At 29.9% G+C, this 26,754-nt stretch overlaps 1 protein-coding gene across 1 annotated transcript in view; it reads right to left on the bottom strand.

The window, feature by feature from the left end:
* Window positions 1-26,754, bottom strand: part of LOC131853580 (trissin receptor-like) — a 96,939-nt gene that overhangs the window by 15,836 nt on the left and 54,349 nt on the right. Inside the window, exons 2-5 of the mRNA XM_059204510.1 lie at window positions 25,618-25,911; window positions 16,968-17,112; window positions 10,603-10,762; window positions 5,264-5,461 (exon numbers count right to left, since the gene is read on the bottom strand). Coding sequence (XP_059060493.1) covers window positions 5,264-5,461; window positions 10,603-10,762; window positions 16,968-17,112; window positions 25,618-25,858 — 744 coding nt within the window. The 5' untranslated portion in view covers window positions 25,859-25,911. The remainder of the gene's footprint in view (window positions 1-5,263; window positions 5,462-10,602; window positions 10,763-16,967; window positions 17,113-25,617; window positions 25,912-26,754) is intronic.

Raw genomic sequence — 26,754 nt, 5'->3', positions numbered from 1 at the left:
ATAGTGATAAAACCTCACCAGAATTGCCTCTTGAAGTTTTCGTTATAACATTACAAGAAATCTTAAAATACGTTAAATTTAAGGCAGTTGTAGAACGTTGTAATTAATGATTTTATATTAATAATTCACATAATATTATCTAGTCAATTCAAAAGTTAGTCAGTTAATAAGAGCTTGTGTTATTGGTACGAGATAGCTCAGATAAATACTTAATAAACTTTTGTTTTTGTAAATATAAATGTATATATTAAATATAGAAAACGCCCAGATCAATATAAATAATCATGTATGTAGTGTGTGAGGTATCCAACCAACAAGTAAACCACTAGACCAAAGTAGTCATTTATTTAATATAGTTGAATGATATCTACAAAAGCTTGTACTAAACTTTACTGTACTTTTTTAACTAGCCACATTTATAGCTATGTTTAAATGCAATTTTTAGTAAATACGTATTTTTTGTAAACGTATATAATAGACGTAGATATTCATATCAATACCAGCATTTATATTATGTGTTAATAGAAACTGAATCCAACGGAAATTAATATTTTACAAAGATATAAAAGTAGTCAAGTGATAATAAAAAATACTGTGGCACAATGCTACATATTTCCGGCTCCACTTGCTCGAAATATATCGCAGTAGCAAGCGTGAAATGGCGACTTGACAACATAAATCGCACAAACAAAGGACACATTATCCACCAAGCATTTAGCAGTTTCAAGCTACATAGTGCCTTTAATTTGTTGACTAAGTTACTGTCGTTTATACAAGAAACTCTATTCCTTTTTAACGTTGTATAGGAAGATCTAGATAGTAAATGTAATTTCCTATAATATATTTGCAAACAAAGACCGTTAAATCAGATTATTTACAGAACACCATTCAGGCCTCTTTTCCATTTATTTGAAAACTTATTCATCACATCGGTACTGAGGAATAGGTAAATGGTAAGTAAAAATATTTTTCTCTTTGCACAACTCATTTGTTTGTTTTTATTTTTATCACAGTTGTGTTTTTTTTATTTACAAATTTTAGCGGGATTTTACAATTCACCCTGGTATTTTGTAACAACTCTAGAGTTTATATATTTACTATATTATTCGTTAATGACCAGCAAATATAGCTTCACTTAAAAGTTTATATATGCCGCATAAGTAAGATATCTAATTTCTGTTGCGTTCTAGACATATTTATAATTCACATAAGCCTCGTCTTTGTATTAAAATTTTGTTTAACACTGGTATAAACCTTATTATGTAAGTAGGTACTTTAATATTCGCAGTATATTCATTTGCATGAGGAGACGACTTCCGTAGGAGTTCTTTGAGCTTACTGCCTGTTCAGTACGGCGCCTTAATCGGAGCGGGATTTCTTAAGTTTTTGTTTACAGCAAAATCTTTTTGTTATTCTTTTGCAGGACCAATTAATAGAAATAATGAAGCGTATGGATTACTGTCATTTCCTAGTTACGATTTCGTTTGTAAAATATTTTTTGTGCTGATAATATAAATAGCGATGGATTTCCCTTTTGTTAAATAAGTACATCAAATAATTTCGGTTTTTATTATTAATTGTCTCTTAAATTAAAGCTTAATTTTAATAATAATATTAAAAAACGCGAAAGTTTTTAAGTATGGATGTTTGTTGCTTTTTCATGCAAAAACTACTGAACGGATTTTGTTGAAACTTTGCTGTAATATAGCTTATGCATCAGAATAACACATACACTATATTTTATATTGAAAGTTAACGCGGATGAAACCGTGGAGCACAGGTAGTACGACATAAATAAATTAACTGAGTTATTATTAAAATTTAAATTCTTTATGATTAGAATTCTATAAAGTTCTACCGCATACTATGTAGCCTGAACGGCATTGTCAAAATATACATTACTATGTGACGCTTGTGGCGTCGTTCGCGTTAACATTGAATGAGGAGTAATGTGTCATGCGTCCGTACTCTATAATGTCACTGCTTCATCTAATGCTTCAAACCGAAAAGCCCACGCAGACGAATTTGTAGAAAGTCTATCTCACATCCATAATTAAAATTAACGTTGAATACAACCGGTCTTTTGTTGCAAGAATAAACACAGAGAGCAAGCGTATATAGACTGCCTTAAATGTTGTTAGTGTTTTATATGTATAGAAACGGTTTCGTTTACAACCAAAAAGGTATAATAAAATATTTGCCTCTATGTTTAACTCTGTATTCTTTTGTACACAGTATTTTAATATATACTTATGTATAATTTGAAATATGTTAAAAATTGTCAAAATATGTGAAATCAAAAACCTGATACCGAAATACAAACCTACCCATCTGATATTTTAAAGTATCTACTTCAATATTTGTATCAAAGTACCTATTTAATAAAATAATGAAAGTAAAAACACACACAAAACTGTTCATTGTTTTTTAAATATAGAATCGGAAGAAGATTTTTCACCTAATTTTCAAAAACTTCTAAAGTGTAATAGAAAACACGTAGACCGACACAAACAATTATATTTTACACAATATGTTTGTGCCGTGAGAGGCATCGAACCTGCGACCATAGGAAGTAAAGCGGTGTGCTAAACTACTACACCACCGAGGCCGTCAAATGGAAAAATTAAAATAAATGGTTCTCAATGAAGTTAAAAAAGCTGTACCTACCTAATTAGATACAGTTATACTGTGAGCGAAACCCGACCAGTTGACTGTAATTAGTCATCGTAAGTTTGTTAATCCATAATCTCACTGTTATTCTTATCTATTGCTAATGGCAGAAAGACTGTCCGTTTTATTTATTCATTAAAGGATTACAGCATTAATCTATCTAATCTAGTTTGTACATGGATAGGTAGTATACGGGTTTTTGTTCTATAAAAGCAATAAATAAATAGATACTTTATATAACTCCACAACCGTTTAGATACCAGAGTTTATTTAATAAACGAAATGAAATTTATGTTCATTATGAGCTTAGAATACAGCATATTGTGTATACAAACACGAAATTCACTAGATGTATGTTAAACAACAATAAACAAATGAAGACATCACTATGTTTACCGAATAATACCAACTATGTTTACTCACGTAAAATGTTTACCTATGTATCTATCTATAGGTAATTATACTTCAAAAGTCTGGATATAGGTAGCTAAGTATTATTAAGTGTTAAGAATAATATTTTATGAGTTTAAATATTGATAAGCTCTTAAAAACTTGTTAAAACAATTTAATAGAATTAATTTTATGTAGTAATAATTTTAATAAATACAGGAGGATAAATTTTTGTAGAAACCTAATTTTCTTTCTTAAAAACTAGATAGGCTCTTCCGAAGACGACATGATAATTAATAATAATATTAATGTCCTTAATGAAAGGTAGATAAGGAAATTGTAATTTTTAATTAGTTTACCTAATTGCTATAGACGCAAAGAATGAGGTAAAATGTGAAATGATGTAAATTTGTCTAGGTCACGCCTTTGATTAATCTTCTGTGTTGCAGATATAAAATATAGTTGTATTTTAACAATTATATCTTCTGCAAAACGTATTAATATTAGGAAAAGTACGAGTAGGTACAGTGATTATTTTGGGTTATGTATGTGTGTGTTAGGTTTTATTATGTATGAAGCAGACAGTCCCTACAAATAAGGCAGACTAATGAGTCATTCCATCACATGCATGTTCGTGGCACAGAATCCTGGTATTTTTTACGTGTATGTATTCATCTGCATTAGGAGATGTGTACTTTCAACGAACTGGCAGAGGAAAGAAATTCTAAATTACACACACATTGCTTTTTATAGTGTTCTCCGCGAAAATTGAACGGATTTAGACGATCCCCTTTGAAGTCCCACAGTGTTGGCCCTGTTTCAATTTTATCCGGATTCGTCTTTTTGTTTAAGAATAGGTAATATCGATACATCACAAATTTGTTATTATATATATATACATATATTTTTAAATATGGCTTACTTAACACTAAATCATCTTTTTTTGTAGGAGCTGTTGTAACAGCTCCTACAAAAACCCTACCTGTCAGTATACATATGTGTACTGACAGGTATGGGTATCATATCAACTACATTTACCGGAAGTAGACTTTATAAAATATGATAATAGAATCAAGTATTACTGAAATAGTTTACATCTTATGAATATTTTGCAACTCCACAAATACCTACCCTACGCATTTCGTTGAGGCAAATTTACGTTTTTTTACTTTAGCAGACTGATATTTGTCATACTATTCACGTACTATTCAGCTACCTCGGATATTAATTCCATTAAGCAGTACCTTTGGAATTTACAGCTTCTCTTTCAAACTGATTGCCCTTTTGAATATCTCTATAGAGAGTAATAAATCATAACTTCATTTGAAATGCGCTAATTATGTAATGGATTAATAGTTGGATTTTTATTCTTAATACCTATTTATATTTTCAAAACGTTTCTCTTTATATAATTTCATCTATTTATTTTGCATATAATTATCTAGATAATTCCTGAAAAGGTAACAGATAGGCACATTTCAATTTTTAAAACATTAGAATGTGTACATAGCCTAAGTCTAAACTTAGTTATTATAATAAGATTTTTTTATGGAGAAAAAGAGACTTAATTAATAAGTCCGAGAATTGGAATATTCAACATAATTTGAAAAAATCAATATTAGAGTGTACTTGTTTAATCTGCGAATATTAGTCCAAAATAAATTAATTAAACATAACATGAATACAGAATCAGAAATTGAATTAAAATTTCAGATATTAATCAAATCGTATGTAAACAATTAGAATGCAATCAGAACATATGTAAACAAAATTAACCCAAGATGCTGGAGGCAATACTGAAGTTTGACGAAGCTTATTAATTCATAGTAATCTCTATTTCTTACCTTAACGACTGAACTGAATGAAATTTGGTGTTAAGATAGATTATGTCGCGAGAAGAGACATGGCTGAATTTTATCTTAAAAAAGTAGACGTAGTCGCGGATAACAGCTAGTATTAAAAATATGAAAGTTGGCCTGTCTGTCTTTGACCCATATTACGAATATAGACTACATTTTATCTCCAAAATGTAATGGAATTCGCTCGTAGCATTTAGTTTTGTATACGTGGCGGTTCAAATATATGTACTATATCCATATAAAACTTCAGGACATGTTTAATTATAAGTTTCATAATATTATGGCGGGAACGCCTCAGTTAAGAAGTATACACAAAGTAATTTTATTTACGACAGTAATCTTACCGTCATCACGCATAACGGCGTCACGTAGAGCAATCCGAAGTTGACCATGTCGAAAAGTTCCGAGTTGTATTTTCGACGGTGCGATATACAGATGGTCTCCATACGACCGTTGCCGAGGTTGTTTGGGATCGTCTCCACCCATATAAACTTCGGAGCACTGTATGCAGCACTCGTTATCCATACACCGAGAATCACGAGCTGCAACAAAATAATTTATTGAAGCACGAACATTTTTACAGAATTTTGTGAAAGTACGTCTGTTTGTTTGTTACCCTTTTACGACTTAATGACTGAATTAATCTTCTAGAAATTTTATATGAATAGTGTAAGGCCATACTTATGTTGATACATAGAATACATTTAATCTCCAAAAAGTAGAATAAAGTCGAAGTCGCGAGAAAATGCACATATTATAATTAAAGAAAATTTAATAAGAATAACAACCTAGGACAATTCACATAGTCCCATGCTAAGCAGACTTTGATACAGATATATATATTTTTTTGTAAATACATGCATAACTTTAATTACAAAAGTAACCTAGAGTAATACAAACAATCATACTCATAATGACAATGTTTGTATCGAACGAGGAATGAAACCTGCGACCATCGTAGTAAGGCGGTGTGCTAAACCGCTAGACCACCGAGGTCATTTACAGCTAGTATACATACATATATATCATTATTTTCTTAGACTACGTTACGTAGGTAGCTCTTAGGTATGCCGTGTGGTTTTTTCAGCGTGTACGAATCCCACACACCCCGTCACCCACACACTGCTCCGGCAGGGTAATGGTCTTTTAAAGATTTTTCCACACGATAAAAAAGATTACACAATATTGTAAATATATTTGGAAAATACTGTTGTAATATATATTTATCTATAACTTTGTCGGATTTTTTGAGATGTAGTTATATTTTATAATCCCGATGGCCTATATCCATCCTTGCGATGACATGTATCTTCTCGTTGCTTATATTCATCCATATAGTCATAAATTTTTAGCAAACATCAAACAGATGTACAGTCAAATGCATTATTGAATTTATGATATTCGTGTGCATAAATACATTTTCATTTGTATTAAAAATATTGTAAAGATAAATAATGTAGAAAAAAAATCTTTTGCGTTTCAATTTATGGTGTGTTCGTGCGGGATCTTTTTAAAAATACTGACTACATTATTTCGCTGGATGGCTATGCTAATGTGCTTGTATATGGACCTTACGGAGCGAATATTTCCACAGAATAAATGTAAAATAATTTAAGAAGAACTCGTATTTACGCAACTTGTTGCTTTCTGTATTTTCGCTATTTTTATTTACATAGAGAACGGGGCAGGGCTTTGATGCTGTCCTAACATATGTATCTTCAGATAGTATATGTTAGAACAGAAAAATCCGACTTTAATTGGGCCAAAACAACTATGTGTGGTCAAACCTAATATTAATTGCAAAACATAATTATAAAGTTGCTCTTGCTAAGAAAATTGACTTCAATGCATAATTAAGTATTATTCTAAAACTAGTACACAGATCGAAAAAAGAATTATCAAAATCAGTTTACGTAAAAAACGTTCTAAAATAACGTACAATACCTAAAAAATCTGTCGAATTGAGAAGATCCTCCTTTTTAGAAGTCAGTCGAGAATCAGTGACCAATTAGCGAAGATATAAGTAACACATATTAATAAAATGTGTGAAATCGAGAACAACCTCCATTTAGAAGCTATAGATAGATAAATGACTTTGCATGTGATTGTAGTACAAATACATTGGTAGCCGTATATGTACCTATATTAGACGGCACAGTTTCAAGTAAAAAGAAGTTCACGTAAAACACAGATCGGGTGCTGAGAAAGAAGTCAATATTAACTAGAATTCGCATTATAAAACTAAAATTGTATAAATATTTATATTATATAATTATATAATATCTATATTTATAAATAAATTATATAATATCTATATTTATAAGTATAACAGTTAGCTCTCGAATATCTGTCTTAAAAAGCTATAGTCAATAAATATCAAAATTGGATGTCATTGGCATTAATTAACATTGTAATAAAGTCATATATTTATACACTTTCGTTTTATAATACACTCGATACAGCGAAGAATAATCAATTTACATGAATTAATACAAAGGAGTAGAACCTTTGGGTGGAGTAGGTAAAGATAAGAAATAAGAAACCAGTTAACAATCGACTCTCGCTTGTATTACAACTAACTCTCCAGGGACAGAAAACGGTAAATAAATTCAAGAGAATTCAGTACCTAAACTCAGCACCTTCCTTTGATATAAATAATATAAATCTTGACCACTTTGCATTTTAAGTTTACAGCCTTTGTATGTGTGCTTCCAAACGAATTAACTGATGTAAATGCGGTTTCTTTTGTCTAAAAGCTGTTTTAATCAGGATTATTTAAGGTATACTTGACGGAAATCAACCAGTGCTAGACGAGGGGTTGGGGTTTTTAAATTATTGATATAATTTACTTTATAGTATATACAGATGTAATTACATTATTAATAATTTATTACAGTTCTTTTATTTTAAAGAATATATGTATTGCAAAATACACAGTACATACGATATTATAACAGTTAGGTATCTGATTAAATTAATAAGAGATAAATACCATGTATATATCGATAGTACTATACTTGCCAAAAATGTTTATTGTACTTATTTTAGATTATTTCACAATAACGAAATACGTACCTACATACTTGTGGTACGTATTTCGTTAATGTGTCTTAATTATGTACACTGCGAGATCGGATATACATATCTGATATATGGATATGCATGCTTAGAATTGACAATTCTTGCCATTTTTCCATCGTGATCAAGGTCGTTACTACCTAACCAATTTTCATCTAAACCTTCTTTCAAATGAAATCACACAAATCACTCAGTCTGTTAAAATACTGCGATTAATCTTAATAACTGAATTAGAAAACAAATTTCATTAACAAAAAATTGGAGGTCTAGATTTGAATATTAATCTATATTATTTGTTTACTACCTTAGTGGTTTAACAGTCTATTGCACCGCCTTACTTTCGATGGTTGCAGGTTCAATTCCTCGCGCAATACAATAATATCTTATATACTTATTTAGGAATATATTACTACAAAAAATATTTTAATGATATATTTATTGTATTTTGCTTGCCATAATAAATATTTAGTAGAGTAATTTATCTATATATTAATACGTGAAGCAAAAACTTTGTACCCCATATTATTTAATGTGAGAGAATTATCCATATTGTATTTTAGTGAAAGACGACTACTACTTACAGTGCTCATTTCAGAATATATAAGGAAAAGTATCTCAGGATTGATTTTCGAAGAAACTACGTCATTTATCGTAAATGAGAAGGACATGCATAAGGTTGACTAAAAGATATTGCTTCGCCTTTTGTTAAGAAAATTCTTACAAAATGTTCCTTTGTGCTTTTGTTTGCATTAGTATAAATTTGTATTATAAATATAAAAAAATATATATAAGAGAATTCACTAACTACCATATAGTAATTTTAAGTAGCTTGATCGTAGACGAGTAGAATGAGTAGTCGCTCACTAAAATGTCCAGACATGTGGCGGCGTGGTTGGCCGGGTCATCGGGCTCCCTAAAATATGGTCGAGCGCAGTGATGCTTGGCTCATCCGTCATACTCGTGAACGAGTGCTGCTTGTAAGGACTGGTCTGATCTTATCGTGTATTGTGTATCGTGTATCTTATTGTGTATTTATATTTGATCTTAATAAGTTAGTGCTAGTGGTTTGTATTCACACGTTTTGACTTGTAATTGTAAACTTACAAGGAAATAATCCTTGTAAGTTTACATTTACAAGTTTACAAAAACATTCACACAAGTTTCTTGCTCATTCTTCTTGTGATGAGACAGCTTTCCGAATGAGCGGTTGACTAAAAAAAAATGTTATGACTATTCAAAAGTGCTTAAATTAAGTCTATTTAAATAAAGGATTTTCTATTCACGCAAATTGGACACTTTTGAACAATTCGTATTATTTTTATTCGTATAGCGTTCTGTAAACAGACATTTATGATAAATCCATCGTCAGTTCGGCGCATACATACTCGTATATAGTTTGAAAAGAGAAAACTTAGTATACAATTTTGGTGAATACTTAGTAATATTACGTTATTAAATGACCGTTATTAGACAAAAATAATTGAATCTTCAGACCTCAAGCAGCACCTATTCACTAGTATGACGTATATGCTAGCCATCATTATACTTAACTATATTACAAAGAGCTCAATGACACAAAACAATATAGGGCCTTACAACTACTTCATGAAAGAGTTTTATCACGAACACCATTTCATTCGGTTAAGATTTTTTTTCTTTTTATATGCTTAAATTCATTTTTACTACTCTAAACAATTTTTATTATTTGAGTTTGATAAAGCAATATTATAACTGGGTCGATTATCGATTGAATATGTGTCCTTGTAATTACGAAATAGTCTCTGTTTAAGAAAATATCTAATAAATATCAAATATTGTGTGACATATAATAAAGCAAACAACTTTAAATCAGAGGCAACCAAAACGCTTAGACCCTAGAAAATTACATAAACATTCATTTGTTTCTGTCTGATGAATTTAGTCCTTATTTATCAGGTGCACGGCTTATAACTTAGATTCTAACAATAGAAGCTAATAGAATATTCTTCATTTATTAATAGTTCTATAGAAAATAATATTTGTTAACTATTAGTAATATAATATTGTTTCATATTGCTATAAATACGAAACAATATTCTAAGAAATCAAAGTAATTATGAAAACTATTGCATCATTAATCTCAATTGAGTGATGTTTACAATAAGAAGTTGTAATTGTATCTAAACATTGATTTCTTGTTATTGTAAATGTGCCCTACTCTTTTTATATTGCTATTTTTGTTTTCATATGTCACTTGCTTTTCGAATACAGTCTTTGCCGTTTGCGTCCATCCTTTTTTATATACTTATGTAAAACTATTACATACAGTCCTTAGAAACCATTAATTAATAACAAGTAAGGAGTAAGTAACATATCATAAAATTTAATAAATTTGTTTTAATAAATATTTTGGAAGTTCAAATAGATGATAATAGGCTATCGTATCTTTTCAAGTACATGATAATCTGCTGTCGTAGTGCCTTTCCTGTATATAGGCGACGGTTACGACTTACCATCAGATGGACCATCACCTCTATAAAAAAACCAGTCGAATCGAGTTATCACAATATTTAATTTTTCAATATTTACAAGAAGCTGGGAACGAAATACTTTCAAAACATCTTACCCTGAGCCTTGTGGATGTAAGGATTTGCTTGCAAGTTATGGGATGTATTATGGCGAAATATCTCTCGGTACAAATAACAACCAGTATGAAGATCGACGCCGTGTAACTCAACGAGTGAACGAACTGGTACATCTTGCAAAGAAAGTCTCCAAATACCCAACTGAAAACAAAAATATTGATTAAAACAATTATATTATAGCGCTAATACAGATGCGTATATTTAAATGCAAATATATATTATGTCTTTGGTGGTATCGCGGTTTGGAAGTATGTAAATTCGCCCGTAAATATCCTGATTTATACAAAAAAATTAGAAGTAGTAGTATTACAACGTAGATATTACACATAATTATTCTGTATGATTACAAAACAGATTAATGCTTCCAGATTCCAAACTTAGTTTACACTCATCTAGACCTCTGGCAATGTCAATAAAAATATTATTATAATAAACTACCGTAACATTTAAAAAGTATAAAAAAAGATAAAATTTTTACACATAACTTAAAAAAAGTACTTATAAACAAATGTTCTTGTAATGTCAGTTATTCACTGATATTATAATAACATGATAGATAACTTACGAATGATAAAATCTGTATATTTTATATATGTACACATAAATCAGAAAAATAATATACAAAATAATCAAAATCTGTTAAAGCCACTGTATCTCATTGTAGGTTGCTGCGCTCATCGGGGTTCATAGTGCTCTTATAATAATTTTATGTCAATCTTTAATGTAACACTGTGGAATGTAATAAATAAATAAACAGACACACTGCGGGATGAGATTTTTATTTATTTGGTCGATCTTCAAGGGAATTTACCACTATATGGATATGTAAATGATATGCTATGATAAGGATAGCATCCTTAAATACTAATATGTATTACAGATGTGGAAATTAATGGGTATGAGAATGGATGTTTGTTCCTGTTTCTCGCAAAATCTAATGAATTCGAATGATAATTATTGTACATGTATAATTACATCGTAGATTATATTGATACATTTTATCTATCTATATCACACAGGTAGCCCCGCGAAATACAGCTAGTCGTAAATTTTTATTTACAATATTACCTAACTGTAGTTGCGGTATATATGTGTATAAACTTCTCGAGTATGTTATTTGCGGTGAATTATATGTAATGTAATTATTGGAGTAATACTGTAGTTATTTAGTCAAATTGATTAATAATTGTGCCTATTAATTATGTTTCTACAGTAAGTACTTAATCCAGTTTAACCATTGATTATCTGAGGACTTAGGAATAGGTATATCATGTACATTTATCTTAAAATTATAAACAGTAATATTAGATTAAACATTTTATTCTCTAAAAACGACATGCATCGTGATATATTAGTAGTTAGTAATAAAAATGCAGTATTGTCGAAGATAACTCCTAACTTGCTTATAAAATGTGAACTATTTAGTATAAATAGTATAGAAAAACTCTATTTGGGTTTAGTTGAAAAATATATTGAAATTTTAGTAAAGTAAGTTAGTAAATAAAACACTAAAGTGTTTTTATTTCTAATATTGACGTTCTGTCATCAAATATTCCTTTCAAAGTATTTTTATGCTTTATAAAAATACGGAAAGTTACATACAAGTCTAAAATGTAAATAAATTGTTTCTACTCTTTACTATCTGTATGTGTATATGATGTTAATATTCGTTTTTACAATTTCAAAATAAAAAAAAACTCTGTTTACGTTGATATGTAGATTTCAAAGTATACGAGTACATCTGGCTGGTGTTGAACTCTTGATTGATTGCTGTCAAAACCACATGATATGGGTGCATGGAAAAAGGGACCAAATTCAGATTTACTTGGTATAAAAATAAAAAAATAGAATAGACAGCCTCGGTGGTCTAGTGGTTTAGCACACCGCTTTACTATCCCATGGTCGTGGGTTCGATTCCTCGCACGGTACAAACATTTATATTAGGTCTGGGTTCTTTCTATGCATAATATGTATTTATTTAAAAAAAAAATATATCCATGTATTTATATCAGTTGTCTAGTACCCATAACACAAGCTATGCTTAGCTTGGGACTAGATGACGCTGTGTAAATAGTCAAAAACAATATATAGCTATTTACCCTCGCGGAATGGAGAATATATCATTCGAATTTTAGGAAATACTGTTTTAGTGAAAGCCTTAATAAAAGATTAATAATATTACTTTATAAAAGAAAAAACCTAATCTTTAAATCTTTTCTCCTAGCCGTTGTGACTACAGCCGTGACAAAAGTTTACAATCTGAATAAGATTGTAAACTTTTGTCACGTATCAGACGGTGAGTTTTATTTAATACAGTTTTATTTTTTTGTATTCATGGTCTTCGCCAATTCCACTAAAGCTTACATACATGCGTAATTTCCCTAAAGGCCTGTCATATGAAAATAATTAAACATGTTGTACTGAGGTGTTGTATTGTAGGGACACAGTTAGATTTTAATATTTCTCTGAATGTTAAAAAAATACCTTGGTTAACTGGCCTATTCAAGGGTAGCCTAAGTAACTAGTATTAGTACTTATTGTGACTATAGGTTTAAGATATTTTAAGAGACGGGCATTCAATACGAAAGAATTTAACAGAATGCGCTACTGTCAAATAATTTATTAACGCCATTGAATGTTAATTGAGTTGGTTTCCCTTAAAAGCACTTCTAATCGACGTCACTAAAATAAACAGAGAGGAACAATTTGAATTTGTCAAATTTCAATTACGGTGAAAAATAGAAGTTTTGAAGATGTACAATTTATATAATGTCTACATATAACAAAGTTGGAAACATGAGTAGGTGTCTGTTATATCAGTAGGTGTTAAGGCAATTAATTTACCAATTTACTGAATTCCATCCTGTTTTTCCCGTCACAACTTTCTTTTGTCATAATAGTAAATCTTAAATATTGATAATGAAGCCTATAATGAATAATAATAATTTGCATTTATTAAAATATTATTAATACTAAATTAATTTGTATTTAATTCACAGAATAGTATACTTTACATATGGATATATATTCGAGTACCATGGAGTCTTGGCAAATACATTTATAAAAAGAGTAAATACGATAAAAGATATTGCATTAGAACATCGAGAATTAGTGTCTCATAATTTAGTAGTTATCTAAATGTAGATACAGCTTCCGTTGTAAATTACAACAATAAAACAAAACGTTGTTTTTAAACAATCCATTCATGTCAAATAAGCAATCCACCGTTACGGTGTCCCTCTTGGTGCATTTTTATCATTCTTTCTAATAAATGATTGATGGGATGTCTCCCTGTTTTCAGAGTAATATATTCGACCCCTATTATTTGCTTTCAAGGGTCATATACACATGAGGAACACATATAGGTAATATTTTATTTCTCGTATATAGGAAAAAATAATAAGCAATAAAGACCCTGTGTACTTATGAGAGTAAAATGAATAACAAAACCAGAAGTGATCCCTTCTACGTAACCTTTAGATGTAGTTTGAATATGATAGTAGGAAAAGCAATAAATGTACGAGTATCTATCCGACATAATGATCAATCGAATATGAATAAAAATATATACAACTTATAATTTCAACAATAGAAAAGAAAAAAACAATATTAAGTATTGAAATGTATATTATTATTGGTATTAGACTTAATTTACAACGCCTTCAGGTCAAGTGCCTCAAAATTCAGAAATAAATACAATAAAATCATAAAAATAAAAACTCAATTAATTGATCAATTAACAAACAAAATGTTTTATATATTAGCTACTACTTAAATTATAATAGTTACTTTTTTTAAGTAATTAAGTAATTCGGTACACGATGATTGTGTTGAAATAAAAACTGCTTTTTTACTCGTAGTTGAAAATAAATATCCAATAAATATAAAGGAAGTGGAAGTTATTAGCATAAAAATAGAGAGCAAATGTAATATTTCGCTGAAAATGTAGGTACAATCTTTACTGCTAGGAAACCTATTTATGGGGGATATGCCAAAGGCCATTTTCGATAAAAAATACAGCTATTATGATAATGAATGTTCCGTTTATGTTATGATATAGTATGTCGTAGTTGTAGACGATTTATGTGACTCAAAGCGATATCATTTATTTTATTATTTCTTTTCAATTAGGCAGTTGCTTATCTTGATAGACAAGTTAGAGTAGCAAGATTTTCTTATTTTCTTGTTGGTTTTAGTTGTTTTCATAGACACTTGTACACATAAAGGTTTACAATGTCCGCAACGTCACTTTAATCTTATTAATTTTCCGTTTGAATCTTGTTGCACACAGTAATGTGTGTGTGTGAAGATGTAAATTCATAAATTACCAATAATTATTATCTAATTAATTGGAAATTTAACTATCAACATAATAACCTACTTTATCTTCAACTGAAACTGTACTTAATTGGAACCCAATTAGACCTATGTAATACTTAGGTTCTATATAAATCTTGCTCTATATTTTAAGGATTTCTGATAAATTTGTTTTAATCCGATATCGGCCATTAATCAAAATAATAGATCAGATCTATTAATCTAATGGAATGAACAAGATTTTTGCAATAAGACCTAACTGGTTTAATTGCTCTAATTATATTCGTAAATACTTAAATACGTCCCTAATACATAAAAATACAGCTAACGAAGAAATTTATATAGGTATATATGTACTAACTAAAAAGTGGGTGTATAATTCAATCTAATGTAAATAATATAATAATGTTACGAATAAGGACTGTTATTGTGTACTTGTAACTTCGTAATCTATTCTTTGAAACAAGATCAAAAACCTTAAAGTCAAGAGCTGCCAAATCTTATGTTTAACATTTAGCATAGCTTAATACCTAGTATTCTGAGAGGTTATTCAACATTACTGTTATCCACAGACTTCAAAAGGAGATTGTTTCATTACGACAGTCTTCTTCTATGAAACAATATTTCTAGGAAAAGCATAGAAATAAATTTATTTCACAAAAATCGACTTTATTTGTGATAGAATTACGTAGTAGATATGTGGTACCTACTTGAGAATAAACTAGTTTTTTAATGGATTCTAAGAAACCTTGTGAAAAACTAAGAAATTAAATAAATTAAAAAAAATCAGTTATGGGACTTTATGTATTCATATCGAAGTCTGTGTTACCTGTCAATTTACAAAATTATTCGATATTTGTGATTTATTATTTACAAGTCTCTTCAGCTAAAATGTTAATCATGCAATTGAGTTTATACATAATAAATTATCACAAACTTTTTGTAATATGATGATAATAATGTATTTCTAAACTTCGAAAATAATATAAAGTAGTAAAAAACATTTTTCTTTTTCTTTTTAACTAGTTATTCAGAAATATTAGTATTTTTACTTTTGTACTTATATAATAAATAATGTAAACATTGTTACATTCGAGTAAGAAGGCTTTTAAAAGTTGTCCCCATATTTCAACCCATATCACGTGGAGAAAGTTGCTCAGTTTCCCTTTTCTGTAGAGAATACTATAAAAGAAAAAATGCTTAACAAAAGAGGTTTTTGACGCTTTTGTAATGTAGGTAGGGCTGATGCAGCGGGTTATTGGAATAATAAGGCTTGAGGGATATAAAGATTTAACGCTTCGCGATTCAATCTTCTCTATTTCCTTATCTTGTCGTGCCTTAAACTTAAGCACCCATTACTTTGGCCTGGACTTTATCGCTGTGTTTAAAAAATGTTTATTTAAAAGAGGAATACTGGTTTATAGTCCTACACTGTTTATCCGTCCCTCTGTCTTACAATACAATTTCGACAACTACTAATAAAATGGATTTAAAATATATTAAAACATTTTAACGTTAGTGTTACATTAATATTGTATTGCTTTATTTTCGCATTTTGTAACAAATATGAATGAAATACCTACAAAACGCTTTTACGCACATATGCACGGAGTGTGTGAATCATTTTTTTTTAAATACAATGTATATAAATGTATTGAAATATTAAGTTTCGTGTTATAAGCTTTTCTGGAGAAATACACAAAGAATATATATTAGGTACTCTAATACATTTTTTGGTTAATACTGCCAAACTATAATAGTTAACATTTAATATATGAAGTTTCACTGAAATATTATATCTATATTAAACGTTAACTATTATATCGTGTCTTCCACTATACATCAGACAAGTGCTTTTCCACTGCTATATATCTAACCATAAGCGAAATTTATCGCATAAAATGTTCATTGTAATATTATACTCAAAACTCAAATTAAGTCTACCAAGCCGGATGTTGATCATGTTAAAATAGATTCCATTATTGGATACTAAATTATATATATTTAACCTAATTTCAATTACACTCACCTCGGTATAAGATAAATCGTCAAATTTTGGAAGACGCAGAACACACCCACACATAAATCTGCCACAGCCAGATTTGCCAGAAAGAAATTGGTTATTGACCGTAGCCTCCTTGAAAGTGTTACAACTAAAATCACAAGCAGGTTACCTGAAAAAAAAATAACACATATATAATAGTTCCTAATATATTGCTTTCGCTATTTGGCTTTAATAAACGAAGACAACGTTTATTAAAGACAGTAGTAGACAGATAGTACAGTTTTCAGACAAACAAACAGAGGAAAGACTAGCCGTAAGCCGAGTCTTTACTCTTTCCCACTTATGCTTAATGGTGGTAAAATTATAGTATAGTAGGTAGTAAAATTATAGCCTATGACATGTATTTGCATATATAATCATTATATCAATCCACATATATAATATTACTTTCCAATCAATGGATTTAAAATCTATATTTTGCTTTGCAATATGTACGAACCCACTGTAAATGCATACCACATTTCATGTGAATTTTACTTGCAGAAAAATAAAGTGAAATGGACGAATATTCAGAAGCTCAACACAGTTCCTGTAAGTACTAACTGCTACATCTAATTACAGTCTACCCAAGTAAATGGTAATTCTAAACTTGGAAGCGTTTCATTTGCGGAGAATGAAGCAATAAGATTTAAGAATTAGGCGTTAATGGTTATTGTTCTTTAACAAAATCTCTAATTCTAAAATTCCTTGTAAATTGGCAACCCTCGTTACATTTATCAACTTTAAATAGATTTTATTTAAATAAAATGTAAAAGTTAATTAATTTATTTCTTTTTTATTGCTTATTGGAAATAATCGTACGTACATTTTAAAATTCTGCTTGCAATACTAAATCATATTATATATTATTTGCTATTGTTGCTATTTTTATCCCGTTAATTATATTATTCTGGGCACGTATTATAAACTAGTTACTATAAATATTAATATGCAGATCATAGTATTAAAACTCTACACCACACTATAATTGTATTGTAAATCTAATTTTGAGTTTTGAAATGTGACAAAGTTAAATTTATAAACGGACTATTAAATTAATTACTTATAACCAAGGTGAATGAATTTAGACACTGCTTTAAAAAATTGTTGCCTCTATTATTACGAAGTAATATTAAATTGTTAAGTTGTAAATATTACCAAATGTATAGAGCAAGTAAATATGAAACTAATGATACCGTTAAGCTATTTGTTATATTAAGCCTTATGATAATGATTTGAGCTTATACCTAGGCTGCCTTTTAAGTCGTGTCGTTTGCCAACCTCCCGCGATTATTAAAAAAAAAAAAAGCATATGGCATTTACATCTTTTTGAATTTAGAATTCGAAAACAAAAGAATGTTTTCAGATTGGTCGAATAGTTTTATTGTATCACAGGTGACAAGTTAGTTGTAAAAATCGAAATCTCTAAGGAAAATTTGCGTGCGATAATTTTCTACAACTATCACAGGGGATTATCGCGACTTCAGTGCTCTGAGGAAATCACTTCTGTGTACTGATGTAGCACCATGTCTTAGGACTATAGAACGATGGTATTTAGAATTTTAACGTGGGCACTCTAGCCTCAGTGACAAGCCACGTGAAGGTCGTCCAAAAACAGCCATGACGCAAGAGAATATTGAAGCCGTGCGGCAACTAATCCTCGAAGATCGTCATGTGACCTGCCGTGAGATAGAGGCATCCCTGGACATTTCAGGGATCACTGTCCAAAAAATCCTACACGAAGAACTTGGCGTAAGAAAGTTGATCTCTCGTTGTACCACATTTGCTTAGCGACGACCAAAAAATAGCCCGTGTTAGTTGGTGTCGCAAAACTCTGCAGCGATTCAACCGAGGAATGTCAAAGCATGTTTATGATATGGTTAGTGGCGACGAGTCTTGGATATATGCTTACGATCCAGATTCTAAGCAGCAGTCAACTGTTTGGGTCTTCCAGGATGAGCCAAAACCGACCAAAATCATTCGCTCACGGAGCAAAAAAAAAATGGTTGGCACAAACGTGGCTAAGGGTGGTCATGTCGCCACTATTGTACTAGAAGATTGCAAGACGGTTACCGCTGACTGGTATACAACTGTTTGTTTGCCACAAGTCGTCACCGAATTGCGAAAAAACAATTCAAGATATCATGACAATGCAAGTTCGCACACCGCCCGTCAAACAAAGATGTTTTTGAGCACCCAAAATGTCGAAATTTTGGATCATCTGCCTTACAGCCCTGACTTAAGCCCTAACGATTTTTTGCGTTCCCCAAAATTAAGAAAAGTCTTCGTGGTCAACGTTTCAGCTCACCCGAAGAAGCTGTTGACGCATACAAATCGGCCATTTTGACTACCCAACTTCGGAGTGGAATAAATGTTTTAAAAACTGGTTTGAACGTATGCAAAAGTGTATTAAATGTCACGGAGAATATTTTGAAAAACAATTAATGATAATGATATGTACGTACATTCACTTACAAATACATATACTCGACCACATTTGAACATGTATATAAGTAATAGAGTATGGTGCGTATTAGGCATACGTAGGTACATATTTTCTTAGGCAGTCGCCTAAAATAACTATTATTTTGAATAAGTATGATCCAATTATATAGTGTTCTATATGAACTTAAATGTTTTTGCATGTAGGCTGGCAAAACATTTAAGTGCGAGGAATTACGCAAGACACTAGTTGCAACATCTCATCATAGACAAAGCGATATAGGAGATGTATCTATTAGAGCAGTCCAAACACATTAGTGCTCAATACGGAGCCAGCTGAGAACATAATAGGATTTGCCGTCTTGTAAATCAATGTTCGTAGATTTAACGCGTTATCATCGAGCACCGATAGAATACAAAATTAAGGTTATTTATTACATGTATATGCTTGAAAAGCTATTCAAAGAACATGTACAAATTTAGTAAGTAATAACGTTATCATGTCACTATGAGTAATACTAATATAATTTTATTATGTATTAAAATAATATCATAAAACAAATACTACTAATATAACATGAAATAAACCACAAAAAGAAAAATAAATTAACTTTATACATAAGTTTATATATACAATATATATTTATGTTTATATCGTATATTATAAATTATATATCTAATATGTTATCAAATACTACTTAAAATTATTATGTATATGCTGCTACCGCATGTGAGATAATATTTATGTAGAATAGGGGAAAACAAAAAGGAATCAAATAAAATATATATATATCTAGTACTGAGTAGCCAGCCAATTATACATCCAAAAATAATATCGGGTTCCACAAAATATTATATCGGTTTCCGATGTTCCGATATACAACAGAAAAGAAATGAGATTAAAACGAAAAAGAATTTAATTATGAAATCTAAGACATATATAAGAGCGATCACGTACTTTCCATTTCTTTAATTAAAGCGGGAAGGCCAGTATGCAATAATAAACGTATTTATTACCACAAATTACGGTATGCCCTGTGAATAGTACGTTAAAGATGTTTTGTATTGCGTGTAGCTTTCTGGTTACATTGTTAAGAAACGAAAGTACGTAATCGTGCTGAAATTACCTGTAGTATTAGGTACAGTGTTAAAGGGAGAATTGTGTATGAGAGTGATAAACATATACGAAATAGTAAAAATTGTTAATTAAGATGTCACAGGTCATTTATGAATAAAATAAATGTTCACGGATTGAAACGCTGCATACTTTGAGCAACTTTAAACATTTTTTTTTACATTAGGGCGTCTTGAGACTTTTTGTATCCTTGTACGGGTAAGTCAGCCATAACCACGACTATCCTCAGGGATAAACTGGCTATTATCAGATAATTTCAGGATACGACAAAGAGCGTTTCCTTAGCCTACAACAATCAATATCTTATATACGGTATAATCAACTGGGATATTAGTATTTCCATGTAATAAAAATACAGTATTTCGCAATATTTCATTGTTTTAATAATCATAAATTTAAGTTCCTAATTGATATCTTACATACATGACTTTATTTTTAAATTGGGAAGATGCATATATCAATGTCGATAATATTTAAATATTTATTATTTCTGTAATATATGTACCTGTACAATTAACAATTGCAAAATTGAATTCCGTTAGCTCAATCCACGTTATAGCTCTGCGTCATCGCGACCACTTTCAAAGGCACTTTGTTTTTTCCTTTATAAAATTCATAATTTAGTCACATCCAGCATTACGTCTAAGACATCGATTAAGCATATTCTTAATAAATTTATATGATATTATAAAAATAGAATGAATGTCAAATTTAAGTTAAAAATAAAAGTAAAAATTCAATTCAGCCCTCCAGGGCTTGGCATTTTGTTCAGTATGTCGTACGTTTTCATGGCGTTTATGCTATATGCTTAGATGCAACATCCAAATAATATCACGTAATACATAACTGAAACATCACTGGTACGGACTATTTAGGAAATTGATATAAATTATTTATTTTAATTTAAAGGGCTACCTATAGCTACTAGTGGTTTTAATGTGAAGGTTGAAGTCGTTCCAAAGTTTAATGCTTGAATGGCAATAGATTGTTGGAAGGAGCCGGAACTGCGACTGTATTTGGAAATGGAATGGTAAATTCCCCATGGAAAATAAATTAGTTTCTAAGATATTCATGAGAATTAAGATCGTTCAGCATAAATCACAGCGTATCTACATTATATCAGAAGAAATCAACGGTGATGGATTAATAGCTGAGAATAAAAATAATGAATACATTTATGTTTGAATAAATAAGAGTAGTAACTAGTACTTTTTATAATAGACTTTACACCAAGTCATTTGAATTTGCATAGTCTTACTTATTACGATAGCTTTGTAAGTAGTATTTCAATTGTAGGGTGAGAAATGGCCGCGAAATTACAGGGCAGGGAGCCGTAAAAATTTAGTTCTCTGGAATGGATAATCTTGTCGTAACAAAATCTATAAAGAAGGTAATTGTGTTTTATACAATAATAAAAAATCTGAGTTCTACGAAGTGCCAATGATCATCAACATATTTTCAGTTACTAGAAAAATTTTAGTTCTGAAGTAGAAAGTTCTCTAGTCAGTATAGATTACGCAAAGTCGAGTGGTTTTGCGGCTGATACCCGTGATGTAAGTACTCCAACTGAGTGATATCGATCACTAAACTGAGTTTCTTTACATTATAGTTGAGAATAATATGTTATCTGTTGAAGAGAAATCCTCACACGTTTGAGTTAGTTTAGCTGCTGTTCGTTGTTTGCTAGAATTATTGTTGATACTTTAAGGATTAATAGTGATGTTAAACCTTTCGGATCAACCATACGAGATATATATATATTAATAATGATGATAATATATATATATATATATATATATATATATATATATATATATATATTTGAAGAGAATCAACTTAAGAATATAATTAAAGATTATTTGAGATTATCAATTGATAAAGAAAATGGGGGCTGAATCTGGGAGAGCAACAATGTCGTATCAATCTCATAAAGGTTTGACACACACCGTCTACAGACAACCACTAGACAGAAGGCAGACCAGTTGATTACTGAAGATGTAATCATTAGATAAAAAGGTTATTAAATATAGAAAGTCATGGTTACGATGTTATAAGCATTAGAAAATAAAATATCTAACAAATGGGTCTGTTCTATACCCTCCATCTCACCTTCTGTGATTTTTAAGAAGACTGTGATCATAATGTATTTGGTACAATAGTCATAGGGGCAAATATCTGATTGTTGATAATAAATAGAGACTAATTTTATACAACTTGTAGAATTCATATATTACGGTATATGTGTAAAAAGTCGCCTGATAAAATATTTATTTTTCCATCGCCCTCTCTAGGATTTCATCGAGTCACTATCATATTATATTTATTACTAGCTGTCCCGGCAAACGTTGTTTTGCCATATAAATTAAAGTCGCTATTGAAAGATAGTAGTTGATGCTAGAAGGGTGAAAATTTAGGGTTGTATGTATTTTTCAATCCTAAATAATAATAAAATGAAAATAAAATATATTTCGGGATGGATTGGATATCCTTTACCACTTAGGGGTATGAATAATAGATAGTAGCCGATTCTCAGACCTACTGAATATGCACATAAAATTTCATAAAAATCGATCAAGCCCTTTGGGATGAGTATGGTAACTAACATTCTGATACGAGAATTTTATATATAAAATATATAATAGAAACTTACTTACATTAAAAAAAGAAATATATAGACATTAAATTTCATTAGGGACATGCTCTACATATAACTCCGCTGTATTGTGAATATTATTCTATTTGCGTTCAGGTACAGATCGTCCCACGCCTTAAAGATTGAAAAGAAAGTATTTAAGATATTATTTTAAAGATAGCTATTTTTAACTAAAGGAAAATTTATGTTATTTTTAAGATTAGTTCTAAATTACGATTCATAGACAGTCGCCTATAAATATAGAAGTTTTCTAATGATGATAATGGTTTATTGTTATTTAAATTTATATTTATTATATTAAATAATAATAAATAGTATTTTTGTGTAGTTTACTTATTTTTATAATAAATTGTCCTAAAAAAATCTTATTACTATTGACGTGCTATTCTGTAACGAGATTTGTTACATTTGTGAATAAAATAATATGAACATGAATAAATACAAATAGTTATAATAGATAATTTAAACATCCTATATAATATAACAGCGCGATTAGCTGCCGACTATGCTGTAAATTCTGACGTTCGTAACAGGTACAGATACCTACCCTCAATTATTTAATATATCACCTTAATTGAGCTCTACACATTGTTAAAAAGCATATTATATATTCTGTATATAATGTTTGTTTATATTAAATATATTTGTGTATTGTTCAACATTTTACATACATATATGTACGGCCTTGTGAGCGCATAAAGCTATCCTGCTTTTCAGCACACAGTAACATTTGAATTGTAAATATTTTTATTTTCATCATCATTACGTATTGTTATTGCAATATTCAATATAGTTTCCTTAAGGACCTAATTTCACTAAAGTAGTTTCAGAACAAGTGAAAGGAGTGTTGGTTATATATCACAATGGATAGACGAAGATTTATTTAATACATGGAATTTTTAACAAAATTAATACATTATAATTTATTATGTATTATTTTAGCGTAGTTCATTAGGCTTAGGTCCTTTTTATATGGCGCGTTTTAATGAGAACCAGGCTAGGCACATATTTAGAAAACGGTTGGTTTTCATTCAGTCTAACACAAATCCTACCACCACTCTCGTTTGAGTGTGTGGTAGGCTATGTATTATGTATTTAGTATATATGACCTTTCGTGCATCACTGTGTGTTAAGCGCCACAGGAAAATAATATTTCAAAATTTCATTAATAGTAATGTAAAAAATAATAAACAACATTTGCATTTAGATCACATATCCATCATTCGGTAGCCCTAAAGGCTCCACGGATGTTTAGATTTATTGGTAGACATTATATACTCGATGACCAAATAAATAATATTTTGTGTTGGTATTCACTTTATATTCGTCCATAATATAAACAATTCATTATGTTTTCTAATACAAATATACTACATAAATAGTGAAAAAACTTCCTGGACATAATATTTGTATTACTTGTATTTATCCTTAGCTATATATTTCTCGTACAAGTACTTCAGGACGATCTGTTTCTGAAGGTTAAGAAAACTAAGTACGAGCGAACATACATATGTATATTTATGTCGCGAATGTAGGTTTCAAGATTCAGTGACTAGGGAAGAAAATTCTTGAGAGCTAAAATGTAAGCATGTGAATGTACATAGAAATTCATTCATAGATTCCTACAAAAGATGTAGTCGCGATATTAAATTTTACCCTAGCGTTACTCCATGTCCTCTTCTATGTTTAAGATTAAAATATATAAATATACAGCATGTATATCACATCGTCATGTGACGCCTTTGGTACCACTAATGCGTTGCTATTACTGAGGACTGAACTGCCTCCTTACCCTGTAATTTTACTACCATATCTCACCCTTATAAACACATTTTGATGTTAGTATATTTGTTACTTAATTACACATGTTTAGACGAATAAGAGCATAAATATTGTAGATGTTACTTTTAGATGTATATGCAATTTATTATAAAATATTTTGTAACAGTAAAAGACGTGAAAGTGTTTACGTAAATTAGTCTAGCAGTAATTCCGCTTAATTTACTTGCCATATAATATATTACGCTATTAAAACAATCAAAGTTTCCCCGAGGTAGATATACCTCAAAAGCGGCAATTTCCCGTTCATTAGCTTCATACATCTAATACACAACACGTATATATCTGTTAATTTTCTCCCTCTAAGTTGGAATATATAAGCCGTTAACTACATACTGTCTAATATTATACAAATTAATGACCGACATACACACCGCCTTTTGTTTACCCACTTTATATGTTTGAGTTATTATAGAGTATATTTTATAAATAAATTTAATTCAGTCCAGTTATGTAAGCGTGATTAAGTAACACACATATTTACAATCATTTAATTTTTGTAGCATATAACAATATTTATATCATTTTTGTAAAAACAGCAAAAGTAAATATGTTATAAAACTTACCGAAGAAACAACAACAGAAGACAATTGTGTATAAAGTAATAAAAATAGCACGAACATCTGTTCTATCAAATATAAATTCTTCATCGTTAAAACTTTTGTTAGTCCTCGTTACGTTCACGTTTTCTACAATAGGCTCTGTGCTATTTATGATTTCTATGATATTATTGGGTCTAATATTGGAAGCAATTAAGGGACTCATAGCATACATATTATCGTCGATTTGGTCACGTTTAGTGGCCATACACAATTTTACCGCTCTTGTTTGCGGTTGCTGGCAATGTTGCCTGCCATTTTCTGAAACAAAGTAAAATGTTTAATTATTCTATTGAAGAATTAGAAAACTTAGTCTTTTATTACATCATGATTTCTTTTAGAAAAATATATTTGCATCGAGATAAAACATATATATCCTTATCTGTCCAAAAGATCTCACACATTATTCCAACATGATGATTGGTTAAGTATGCACATATATACTTTTGTAATATTAGTTAGTAGTTATAAACATATACATATGTCAGAAATATTTGTAATAACTGAATTTCAAACGCTATATACGAATTAGCTAGAAAATGTATATTCACTCACAAAAAATATATGGATTGGCCTAACTAAAATTTTATATAAATAAATAAAAAAACTATTATTATCACCATCATCCAGTAATCTTAATCTTACATATACGTTAAACTTAACCTACAACATCGTAACTTAATTCATGGCCACAAGTTATATAGAGATCATAATGTATCGAGTTTATGTGGTGTCTGAAGTAGAAGTTCAGACAGCATCTAATCATTACGTCATAATAAATATTCCTGTAATTGAAAGCTAAATCCAGGCCCACGGTAATAATATATTTTTTTTCCTATAAATGACAATGAACAGTCATTTGTACGCTTTATGCAGACAAATTTAGGTTGATATATGGTTTTATGCCACTACGATCAATTAAGTATTAATTAATTATAATAGTTTTCACAGTAAATGTGTGGAGGTTGACAGTATATTAATAGCAAAAGGTCATAGGGCATCCAGTTCTCATAACTAATAATTCTCTTTTACTGTATTATTAAACAAAATTAGAAAACCGTAACTTTACAGAATTTAGTTCACATTACGCGTATCACACAGATG

This window comes from Achroia grisella, unplaced genomic scaffold (genome assembly GCF_030625045.1).
Source record: "Achroia grisella isolate CSIRO2021 unplaced genomic scaffold, CSIRO_AGI_Agris_v1 utg903, whole genome shotgun sequence".
Classification (NCBI taxonomy): Eukaryota; Metazoa; Arthropoda; class Insecta; order Lepidoptera; family Pyralidae; genus Achroia; species Achroia grisella.
This window is presented reverse-complemented; position numbering and strand designations above follow the sequence as displayed.